The 13,009-nt window shown below is 42.0% G+C and overlaps 1 protein-coding gene across 5 annotated transcripts in view; it reads left to right on the forward strand.

The window, feature by feature from the left end:
• Nucleotides 1-13,009, forward strand: part of NBEA (neurobeachin) — an 843,583-nt gene that overhangs the window by 309,991 nt on the left and 520,583 nt on the right. For all 5 annotated transcript variants that reach the window (XM_077806446.1, XM_077806437.1, XM_077806454.1 and 2 more), the window contains exon 18: nucleotides 2,689-2,797. In XM_077806446.1, the coding sequence (XP_077662572.1) occupies nucleotides 2,689-2,797 (109 nt within the window). The remainder of the gene's footprint in view (nucleotides 1-2,688; nucleotides 2,798-13,009) is intronic.

Consider the following 13,009-nt stretch of genomic DNA (forward strand, 5'->3'; position numbering starts at 1 on the left):
CAGATCTGCCATCATTCCCTCTCTGCCTCCAGACCAGTTCTGTCCCCAGCTCCACCTTCAGCCCAAGCTCTGCTACAGAGGAAGCTTTGGCTGTGCAGTAATTGAGGTGAGGGGCGTGGACAGATTCCGTTAACGGTAAAGGGGGGGCGCACCACTGCTAGAGATGAGATCAGAGTAGATGACCTGGTTGTCCCCTCTGGCCTTAAATTCTGTGGCACAAGTGTGGTAATCTGTAATATTTTTCTTCCTTACACTAATTTCATACCCCCAGTGATCCAGTGTACCTTTAAAATGTTGGGGTCTAAATTAGCTGTTATCACTCAAGAAAGAGATCTTGGAATCATTATGGATAGTTCTCTGCAAACATCCACTCAATATGCAGCGGCAGTCAAAAAGGTGAAGAGAATGTTGGCCATCATTAAGAAAGGGATAGATAATAAGACAGAAAACATCATATTGCCTCTCTATAAATCCATGGTACGCCCACATCTTGAATACTGTGAGCAGATGTGGTTGCCCCATCTCCATGACTGGGACTCTTCAGTTAGGAAAAGAGATGACTAAGGGGAGGGTGGGATATGATGAAGGTTTATAAAATCATGACTGGTCTAGAGCAAGTAAATAAGGAAGTGTTATTTACTCCTCATAACACACGAACTAGGGGTCACCAAATGAAATTCATAGGCAGCAGGTTTAAAACAAACAAAAGGAAGTATTTCTTCACACAACACACAGTCAAACTGTGGAACTCCTTGCCAGAGGATGTTGTGAAGGCTAAAACTATAACAGTGTTCAAAAAGAACTGAATAATTTCATGGAAGATGGGTCCATCAATGACTATTAGTCAGGATGGGCAGGTATGGTGTCCCTAGCCTCTGTTTGCCAGAAGTGACGGGCTGAATCACTTGGTGGTTATCTTTCTGTTCATTCCCTCTGGGGCACCTGGCATTGGCCACTGTCAGAAGACAGGATACTGGGCGAGATGGACCTTTGGTCTAACCCAGTATGACCGTTCTCATCAAATTTCTATGCAAGTTCTCCTTTGTAAGATAGGTGCTCACAAAACTTCTTAAAATGCCTTGGTACTATACATTTTCTTTCAACGAGCAGCAAATCCTTCCTTGGGAGCAGTGTTAGTGAGAAGTCAGTTAACTATGAAGCCAATATTGCTTTGAACACATGTAGTATATATAAGCCAGTAAGTTTTCACTATTATTCTTTTGTATCCTCAATCTGTAGTATGTTACATACACCTGTATTGTGTTCATATAAATGACTCATGAACTCCTTGCTATGTACAGAACAGTACATAGTACTACAAGATGCTACGCATGTATTTAAGTTGTTGAAAATTGTATTGTATATTATTAATTCAGAAATACTGTGGTATGTAATTATGAAACTAAAGACTGAACTGTAATGAATATACACAAGAGGCAGAGATAAGATTGCATTTCCTGACTCTTTAATGGTTAACCATGCAACTTTAATATTTTATCTGTGGCTTTTTTTAAAGAAATTTTTAAAAAAGTCTGAAAAAATTAACAAAAGCATGCTATGTTATATTTATTCTCATCTCTCTTGCGAAAATTGACAGAAATATCTGTGAATTTAATAAATTAGAGATATTTGGCTATATACCACCAGAACACTTTGTCCAACTTGCCTTTGTAGCTCCATAGAGGAAAGTCATGAAAACTTTTCTATTCTAAGCATTTTAGATATGACCACTAGCACTCTTTATCATTATATATTGTTTTAATCCATACTGTACCTATTCTTCCATATAGACTGTAAATGCTTCTGGATAGGGAGTTTGCACTTCATTTTCCATATTTTTTTCTTAAAGCTCTGTGTAGTTTTATGGCACTATACAATAAGTACTGTGCATATTTATGGTGCTATATACATGTTTAAACAGAATACAATTTGGGGGATTGGCTGAATTTCCCTGATGTTTTATTTTGGAACCAGAGCTTCTTCCTTCTCTACTTTTAAGGTATAGTTTGTTCTGATTTGTGTTACAATATGCTAAAACAGTATTCCACTCAGCTGGAATTTCACAACTCTTCAGAATTTTGTATTGCTCATACTGGACTTTTTTAACAGTAATATATGAGAACTGTTTTATTGTCTGTATGAAAGAAAGCCGTGCACAGAGACTGACAATGGTAATAAAACCCATAAATGTTAAAGTACCTTTCTTGGAAGAAGTATGGAAGCACAACACTGAGTCCTGTGAGGGAAAGGCAGTACTTCATGTTGCTCATCAGTCACCCATCTGTCCAATGTAGGGACATCCTTGACAGATTTGGTGGGGGAGGGGTACAGCCTAGTCTGTCTGTCCTCTACCAAAGAAAGGTGTCTGTGATGAACATCTTTGAGGGCAAGGAGGTTTACAGGTGGTTACATACAGGAACACATCCTGCATATAAAACTACATTCTCACAACCATTAAGTATGGCCAGAACAACTTAAATGAATTTTCAGAAATAGCTTAAAGTAATAGGCAACATTACATGCTTAAAGAAATAATAAACAGTTTAAAGCATAGATATTATAAAGTCTAAAGTTTGATGTAAAATGTTTTTTGATAGCATGAAAAAAATATGTTACTTCTCTGGTTTTGCAGTTACTTATAATCTTCAATCCGTTTTACGTTTTGTATTTTTATGTTCTTTCCTCCAGACGAAAGGTTGAAATCATGCATACCCATAGTCTTTTCACTCTTCTCGGAGAGAGGTTGATGCTGCATACAAACACTGTGACCGTTACAACATATAACACACTTTATGAGGTACCAATTACTTAAACATGCAAATAATATTTATTGCAAAAAATGTGTATGATTAGAAAAATGTTTATATGAATCTGTATTTAAAAGATCCCAATCTTCAGGTCACTATGACTATATTAAAATCTGAAATTTTAAAAGATCCTCTCTGAATCAAGCAAGTACTTATCATGCTTGTTTAGATTTTTTTCATAAGCACTGTTATAATTTTTGCAACTTGTCTGTAAAGCTTTACATACGCCTATGGCATTATAGATGGAGCTAGAAATGATATTTTATTTAGATCGTTAAACATTTTCCTTTATAAAAGAAACTTTGAGAGCTCTAAAACCTGTTTTTGCAGCAGTCTTTTGAAATTCAGTGGGAGAAATCCCTGGGCTATTGTTTTTTTTTTCTGGGACCCACCAAATGACCCCAGGGGTCCATACCCTTCGCTGGTGGCAACATAGAGTATAGGAACCTCGCAACTCCTGGTACTGGGACTCCGGGAACAAATTGTATGGTGAATTACAATCGGATAATGAGTTAGGTGGTGTATGGGACTGCTGCGTCATTTGCTTTAGAAGTTGTAAGGTATGTACAGAATGAGGCAAAGAATTGCAGGAAGAGAAAGGTTGCTGTTGTGGTTGCGGGTGACTGTGACTTGAGAGGGCTCAATTGTCACTCTGCATATGTCACAGACGTTGTATATGATGAGCAATCCAGTTAAACGAAGTTTTGGCAAACTAATTGTGTATTCCTAATTTTTGGAGTGCACAATTTGAAACACCTTGATTTTTCAGAAGTGCTGAACGCTCACAGCTGCAGTTGAATTCGGAGCAGTGTATGCTCATCTCCTCTGGCAGTAAGACAAAGTGATCTGGAGGAATGAGCACAAAGCTGGGAGTGAGGAGTTCTTCTTTGAGTGCCTATGTGTATTCCACTGTAGGTAGGCATGCGGTCCAAGAATTCCTGTGAGTAGTGTCTGTTGGTCTGTGCCTGTGTCCCTGCTCCCTTTGTGCTCTACACCCAGGTTATAAGGGGCAAGGTGGGGCAGACCATCCACCTCTTCAGTTCCTTCTTACCACCTCAAAGCCTGAGTCAGAAACCTCCAGTGTCCCAAGCTGATCCTTTCTCTTCTTCCTGTAAATATTTAAAGTTTTAAATTATTCTTAGTTTTTCTTGTTAGTGTTTTGATCTTGTTGACCAGTTTTAGACTCCAAACCCTGTGCTCCCAAAATGGTATTTTGAGGATGCCCAAGAGTCTGGGCTACAAAAATTGCATTTTCTGCCCTCCTTTCCCAGCCTAATTCAGCAGGCACTAGAATTTCAACTTCACAAACGTGTTGTAGAGCAGGCAATGAATCCCCATTCATACCCAGGCCAGGGAGACCTTCCTGAACATTGGCCAGTGTCAGCAGGGAGCAAGATCCCTAGTTCTATGTCTGACTCTGGAACTGAGTGGGATGAGCCTTTGTCTGGCCCCCTCATGGGCGTAAGAGACACTCTTACAAACATAAAAACAGATCCCCTCATAGACCATCTAAGGGGAGAGACCTGCCTCGACTCTGTCCAAGTCAGGTGAGCCCTCATGCTCAAGCCATAAGAAATTAGGTCCTCCTAAGCTGCATGGGCATGTTCAAAAGACTCATAGGAGTGAAAGTCCTTCAGTAGCAACCTCCACATTGACTCAGAGGCTGACTTTGGTGCTACCTAAAATGAAACACTGAGACCCAAAAGATCGGGAACTGCTGGTACTGTCAAAGATCATGAGTTGATTTCCTGAATTTTTATCACTGTCCATACAAGCCACCTTGCAAACAACAAAAGATGCATCTTCCACTTCAGCTGTGGCTACCCAGCCTCACCCTCCAACCAAGAGATATTTTTAACATGACACCAGAGATGTCATCTCTGCCTATTACCAAGATTCATTGGGGAACAACTAGCAAAATTTTCCCAAAACTGGGCAGTGAGAACAGCAGACAAGTACATGCTGGATATCCATTACATCTGTACCATAGAGTTTCTCTGCCCCCCTCCTCCAAAACCTCTTCCCTGTCCCTTCTCAGGGACCCAGTCTCATAAGGCTGTTCTCCTTCACGAGGTACAATCTCTTCTCCAACGAGGAGCAATACAGCAGATACCCCCTCAATATTGAGGGAAATGGTTCTATTCAAACTATTTCTTCATTCCCAAGAAGAAAAAAGGCTCGTGACCCATTCTCAACCTGTGTCAATTTCAAAAACTGAAATTCCACATGGGTACATTAGCATCAATAATACCATCCCTACAAAAAGGCACATGATTCATGGCTCTTAATATGAAACAGATATGCTTTCATTGTGATTATTCATCCCTCTCACAGATGGTTCCTCAGCTTTGTGGTGGGCCCACACAACTATCAATACAGGGTGCTTCCATTCGGGCTCACTACAGCTCCCAGAATCTTCACAAAAGTGTTCTTCATAATAGCAGCTCAGCTGGGACAAGGCTGCTTCACTGTCTTCCCATACTTAGACAACTGGCTTCTAACCAGCCAGTCTCACCTGGAAGTTTTAATGTCAGCTTCATCACTGATGCACTTTCTAGTATCCCTGGTAATTTGTAAGCATGGAATAGTCTATCTTGACTCCAAAACAGGCCATAGACTTTATAGGATCGACACTGGATTCAGTCAAAGTGAGGGCATACCTCCCACAGATTTCACTCCATGGGCACTGTGATAGACCTGGTTACTCACAAACTTCAGTGTGTAATGTACCTTACTCTCCAGGGCCATATCCCAGATTTAACCTTCATTGCCGGTAAGCTGGCTCCAAACGGTATGTATACCAAACACACACAGCATGAATACCATAGGGACAGTTCCTTCCAAGTGAGGGAATGGTGGAGGGATGCTGGACACGTGTGCATAAGAGTTCCATTTCTATCCCTCACATCCAACAAGATAATTACAAACCTCTCCCTGGTAGGATGGGGAGCTCACATAGACAATCACATGACACTAGGATCACTCTGGCAGCCAGAATGCACATCAATCTTCTGGAACTGAGAGCCCTACAACAAAGCATTCCTACCATTCACACAATCCCAGCACATCCTGATAATGTCGGACAACATAACTACTGTTTTCTATATAAATAAGAGGGAGAGACTGCTCTTTATAGAAGGGGTCAACTTATGGACCTACTGTATGCAGAACTACGTTAACCCTATCTACAATGTACCTCCCAGACACCAAAAATGTGCTGGTGGACAGCCTCAGCAGGCGTTTTGCCACCTATCACAAGTGGGAATTACATGATTCAGTAATAAACAGCATCTTCACTCAATGGGAAACAGGAAAGGTAAAGTAAACTGCTCCAGTGAGCAATGGTCCTCTCCTACCTTGGCAAATCACTTCAGTTATGTCTTCTCTCCCATTGCACTATTATCTCTGGTTCTATTGAAAATTTGACAAGACAGGGCCTAAGTCATCCTCATTACCCTCAGATGGCCCAGGCAATTTTGCTTTCCACACCTCCTACAAATGTCATTCCCGTCCACTTAATATTCAAATCTTTTCAGATTTCTTGATCCAGAAAAATGGCATGGTCAGACATCACAACCCCAGTGCTTTCTTCTCATGGCTTGGTATTTGGATGGGCACTGAGCCTAGAACATTCCTGTTCTGAAGCTGTGAAAATTATTCTCATTAGTAACAGAAAAGAGTCCACTGGAAAATGTAATCTAGCCAAGTGGAAACCTTCATCTGTCTGGGCCCAGAAAAACTATGTCTCCAGAGGCACTTGATATTCCCACAATTTTGGATTATATTCTTATCCTCAAGATTATGGGCTTTTCCCTTAGCTCCCTGCAAGTTCACTAGCAGTAATTAGTGTGTGTCATCTCCCAGTGGATGGTTCCTTGATATTTAGCACCCGATAACAGTCAGGTTGTTGAAAGCTGGTCAGAAACTTTCCAGCTGCGAAGAAACCAGTCCCCTAAGGGGAATCTTTCTTTAGTGCTTTCGGCACTCGCTAAACCTCCCATAACATAAAACTGCTAGCTCTGTGTTCCATTTCTTGCCTATCAGTGAGGGTTGCCTTCCTTGTTGCCATCACCTCAGCCAGAAGAGTAGGAGTACTAGGCACCTTAATGGTGGATGCACCAAACACAATATTCCATAAGGATAAGGTCTTGCGATTACTACGCCCAAAATCCAGTCTTAAAATAGTTTCAGAAACCAGTCAATTCACTTGTGTTTTTCCCAAAGCCCCACGCCTCTAATGAGGTGTGTAGACTTCATTCCCTCCACCTATGATGAGCATTGGCATTCTACCTGAAGAGAACAAAACATATTAGGAAGTCACCTAGACTGTTCATTGCCATAGCAGAACAAGTATGAGGATAAGCCATGTCTTCTCACAGGACCTCTAGCTGTATCCTGCTTTCAGTTGACACAGCTTCCTCCCTCACATGGGTAAGAGCTCACTCTATAAGGGCTCAGGCAACCTCAATAGCATCACTTCAAGAGGTACCCTTTCTTGATATTTGCAGAGGAGCTACATGGAGATCCATCCACACATTTATAAGACATTACACCTTAATCCAGGACTCTGCCACTGATGCATTCTTTGGGACATTAATCCTGCAAGCAGCTATACCACAAGCATCCTCCCATCCACCTCCTCTTTAAGTACTCCTTGTCAGTCACCCACAGAAGAATACACATAGGAACCACAACTCAAAGAAGAAAGGTAAGAAGTTACTTACCTTATTGTAATGAGTTCTTTTTGATGTGTGGTCCCTATTTGTATTCCACTACACACCCTCCTGCCCCTCTGCATCAGTTCATGACTGACTTCATAGTACAGAAGGAACTGGAGAGGTGGTCAGTCCGCCTCATTCCTTATTCCTTTGGTAAAGAGCATGAGGAGGTCAGGAGCACAGATCAATGGACGCTACTTGCAAATATTCTCCAGTCTCAGGTACATGGAGCACAAGTGTGCCCACAGTGGAATTCAGAACCACTTATCTCAAGAACCTCTAGTTACATTAACATTACTTTGCTTTACTGAGTTCTAATCCTGGCTTTGCCAGTGATTCACAGTGTGGCCTCAGGAAAATCTCATTTTCTCAGTTTTCCCACTGTAAAATGAGAAATAATATGGAGTAATAATGTGCAAGCTCTTTTCCTAGGGAGTGAGAGAAATATTCTGCAGTAGTTTTTTGGATCTGGCCAGAAAGCAAACCTCTTGAATTTACTTGCTTTTGAATTGCTAGTTATGGCCTTAAACACACACTCCTTTTATGAAGCCAGAAGGACTTACCAAATTGCTGATTCATCTTTTTGTGGTAAGCTGTCAGAAAAGTTTTCAGGTTGGCACAAAAAACCCCATGGTATGTTTCTGTACCATTTCAATGTAAATTTTAAAGTTTGATGGGATTAGCTATATCAATCTCCAATTAGAAAAAACGCAAGACAATTTGCTTAGGTTGAGACAGTTGAGTTGGGATAATTGAACTATTGTGTCTCTCATGCTCAGTTAGATCTGTGTTTTAATACTACTAACTTTCTGTTCAGAGTTACAAGCATGCATCAGAAGAATAAGGGGCCGTAGATATGGAGTGTCTAAATGTGCTCAGTTCATGAAACATGGTAGTTGACTTGAATCATTTTTATGATTTATAAATATGATATTGACCTTTGATGATCCTGAACACACACATTTTTGTCATAATTATAAGCTTCTGAAAGTAAGTGATGCTAAATGACCCAGTGAAGACTCTTGCTTACTATATAGCAGTGCCTACATTTCTTTGATAAAAGTTCAAAGTTGCAGGAGAGGCTGATCTAAAATAATTGAATGATTTTGTTTCAAATACTTTCAGGTACCATAATTGCATGTGATCAGAACTGAGATGAAAGGCTACATAATATGTAAAAGATATTTGCCCCAAGACTGTATTGTAAGCCTTTGAGACAGGGATTTTGTTCTGCTATCTCTTGTAAAGTGTCACATGCATTTGTGGTGTTTTCTAAATGACTGGTGATGATAAAAGGATTCTATGTAAACAAAGATATTAAATATTTACAACCGGAACAAGCTTGATTACCAGTTAACAAATGGGCTTGCCATGTTTTGAAATAGAATTTGGATCATTAGTGAACTGATAGTTTTAAGAGTGATATCTGCCCAAGTATGTTATGAATTCTCAAAACACAGAGGATATGTAAATACTATTTGAGCCTTGTTTTCTTCTTTGAGTGTTTGCATGTGTCCGTTATGCTGTGTGGGCATGTCTCATGTACCAGTGCTGGAGAGTCATCCCTAGCAGTACCAATAGGGGTGGCTTCATCCATCCCTGGCTCCTTGTGTTCAGGGAGAAAGACATAAAGGGCAAAGCTGCCCCACCCCTCCTTCAGTCGCTTCTGACTGTTTGTGGTCAGTAGCTGGAGGATTCAGAACAAAGTTGTGGGTACTTCAGCTTACTTTTTGTCCAGTGGTACTGTTCTTCATACATTGGACTTTTTTTTCCCTTTCTACTTTTTAATTTGTTTACATTTTTTTCTTTTCTTCATTCTTCTAATCCGTGCCTTGCCTGGTACTGGTGGAGCCAATACCAAAGTCTCTGGGTTTCAAGCCTGATTCTGGTTGTTGAAAGCCAATGTCTGACAGTGACCTTCATTTGTGGTAACATGCTTCATTGAAGACCATCTAACAGACAAGTGCTCAATCTGCTGGGGCTTAAATGCAGAATGAAAAAGCTGAAAGAGGAGCACCTCAACTTTCCATATATTCCATATATTGTTATGAAAGTGGCTCTTTGTCTGGTATTCAAACCCCCTTGGTCATGGTGAGGGAGCTCATTCACAGCTCCTTCCGGGTGTGCTCCCTTGGCATTGCCAACAGAGAAAAGTCTTGGGAGATCCCCATTGCCAGTATTGCTCTTTCAAGATCTAAGGCAGAGAACAATCCAGGTCTCAGAAACATAAGAAAAAGTTGCCATCAGGTTCTTTGAGGTTCATGGTATGAGACTTCCTACAGAAGGTCAGTCTGGTACCAAGGGTAAAGTGCGCTCTTTGGCTTAATGCTCCCTGGTACCAGCTCACACTGACACCCATAGACCTGAGCCATTGACTCCAGTATCCTCCCCCCAGAGACCATCAAGACCAGTTACTACTTCGGCTGTGACAGTACATCAGCCCTCACTGATCACAGTGAGACAACCTCCTATACTGGTGTCAACAATTGTGGAGTCCTATATGGCAGCAAGAGACCTATTATGCCATTTGGTACTGCCATCACCTTTGATTCAGGGTGAAGAAGCTATTCTGGAACAGTCACAGGTACCACACTTGTGTAGTCTGCTGTGGACCCATCAACCTTAGGCCTGTTAATACATTCATCTGCCTCCTCTGTATCTCTGTTTAGACCTCTGGTAATGACTCCATATCTTTGCATGATTCCAATAGTTAGGAAGCCTTTCATGCTCACACTGGCTTGTCTTCTGGATGAGGATCTGGAACTGGAAGTGTCCTCAGTGGTACCAGAGAATTTAAAGTCTACCAAGAGCTCCTCCGAAGAATACAAGTAGAGATAGTTTGCATCCAGCTATGGTTGGAAAGGTAGCCCTACCTATAGATAAGGCCATCATGTGGCCTATTACGACCCTGTGGCAAACCCTTTCATCTGTTCCACTGGTGGTTAAATGAACGGATTACAAACACCAGTTTACACCCCGAGGTTTTGAGCAGTTTTACTTGCATGCTATTCCAGGCTCACTATTAGCTGCAGGAAATTACAGATATCATCAAGGCCAGGGACAAGGGTCTCCCCGCAGAAAAGGATGCAAAAACCCAAGATCTCTGCAGAAGATACCAAGATAGCTGCAGAAGTACAACAGATGATTGAGAGCCTCCCTTTAAAGGACTGTGCCTTATTCTCATCCAAAATGGATGAGGCATTACACACACTAAAGGACTCTAGAGCAGTCTTAAAGTTCTTAGGTCTATACATCCAGGATACAAAGAGGACAAAATATCATCCTCAATATCAGTCAAGACAGCAATTCTAGTCCTATAGACAGCCTGACCATTCTACGGGCAAGCAAAACTCTTGGAGCAGGAGGCCTCCAGCTTCCATGACCTCAGTCACATCATCCAGCAGCCTCAAGTCTCAAAGCCCCCCTGTTTGATTCCTATGTTGATGACAGCAGCCTTAACTAGCCAGATCTTTCTGGCCCTTCTCCTCCCTTCAGGAACAGCTTATCACATTTCCTGCATGCTATCACCTCAAACAAGTGGGTATGAAGCATGGTGGAATTGGGATATTCTCTACAACTCTTTGTATCCTCTACTCCCGTGCCACTTTCCGGTCCCTTTTCAGGAACCATTCTCAAAAGCCTGTAGTAATTCAAGAAGTGCAGACTCTAGGTTCTTCGGGAGCTGAAGAAGTGCCACTTCTTCTTCAGGGTGGGGATTCTCCCCCCCTCTCCCCTCCCCCCCCCCCCCGCCAATACTTTCTAATAACCAAAGCCAGAGGAGTCTCAGACCCTTCCTAGCCCTTTGGAGTCTAAACAGATACATCAAAAATATAAAGTTCCATATGGTGCCCCTTGCTCCTATTATTCCTCCCCTTGATTCAGGAGGCTATTATGCTGAATTCAACTTATAGGATGCCTACTTTCGATGTGGCAAACCACCCTGGTCACAGGAGGTTCCTAAAGTGTGTGGAAGGAGAGGCTCATTAAGATTCACAGTTCTGCCCTTTGGTTTGTTGTTATCACTGAGGCTTTTCACCAAGTGCATGGCAGTAAATGCAGCCTACCCCTGCCAGACAGATGTCAGTGTGTACTCTTGCCTGGAAGCTTGGTTGGTTTGGGGTTGTTCTGGGTACCAAGTAAAGTCCACTGTCTGTCAGACTATCTAACTGTTCAGCAACCTGCCCCTTAATGTAAACAGAGACATCAGTGTTATCACCTCTACAAATAATAAAGAGTTAATTGGAATGGTCCTAGTCTAGACCTCTGCCAGGTTCCACACTATTCAGGACCTCTTGTTACCATGACTCTTAAAACCCAAAGTTCTTGGTAATTATTACTCTGGGTGAGGTGATGGCAGTAAATAAATCAATGGAGACATGGCTGTCTGACCAGTAGGTGGCTAGCACAATCAGTACAATACAAGAGTGCTTTCACTTAAAGCTGCACTTTATTTTAGTCTCAAGCACTTACACACGTCCACAACAGGTTACTAAAACACCCCCAAAATCAATAATTACTGAAGTCTGGAGCGGTCTTTGAGTGGTACAATGACAGCCGTCCAATTGGCCAGTCTTTCAGCTGCTTTTGGAGACCCTAAGCTGTGTCTATGAAGTGTCCCTGAAGAGTCCACCTACCCCATACTTTCTCTCCTTATTTGTTTGGGTTAGTGTAACAATAACATGTCAATAAAAAAAACCCAGCTTGTTAAGCAAACAATTTCTAAGTTTAAGCAAGAGGTTCCATCAAGCCATTAATTAGACAGATGGGTTTTTGCAGAGCCCACATGTTTTGAGGACCCTGAGAAACAGATCCCAAAGGGAAGACATAGATAACCTTCCTTTTTTTCTAAAATACATAACTCAGCAATTTCAACAGAGGTCTTATCAGGAAGGACACAGGGCCAGCTCCCACCTCTGCTCCTGGCTTCTTGCTAAGGCTACTGTACAAGCCCACTAAAGGCTTACTGACTTGGCTGCTTTGTCAATAATTATTGGTAGTGGTGCAGGCATTTTGCTGGTCCGCCAACATCTCTTCATACACTGTGTGTGTCACTCAAGGATCAGTCACGAGCCACAGAGAGGAATTGCCTCAGGCTTCTAGGTCTCACAACTGCATGTGATCATATGTGATCCCTTATGCCAGGCTGCACCTCAGAGCAATGCAAGCTTGGCTTAAGTCAGTCTATCATCCTCATGTTCACCAACTTGACAAGCTTGTGTACATCCTGGACAGAATGTTGTGATCTCTGAATTGGTGGATAAGACAAGACAACATGGTGGGGGGAGGAATCACCTTCTTTCTGCCTCCCCTTCTATTCCTTTGGTAACAAATACTTCAGCCCTGGGGTGGGTGGGGAGTGAACGTGGACGATGTTCAGGCTCAGCCTGTCCATAAGGCCTATTTACACATATATGTTCTTAAGTTGCATGCAATATACTCTGAGAGCAGTTCCTGCCTCACATTCAGGGCAAGACTCACATGTGC

This window comes from Eretmochelys imbricata, chromosome 1 (genome assembly GCF_965152235.1).
Source record: "Eretmochelys imbricata isolate rEreImb1 chromosome 1, rEreImb1.hap1, whole genome shotgun sequence".
Classification (NCBI taxonomy): domain Eukaryota; kingdom Metazoa; phylum Chordata; order Testudines; family Cheloniidae; genus Eretmochelys; species Eretmochelys imbricata.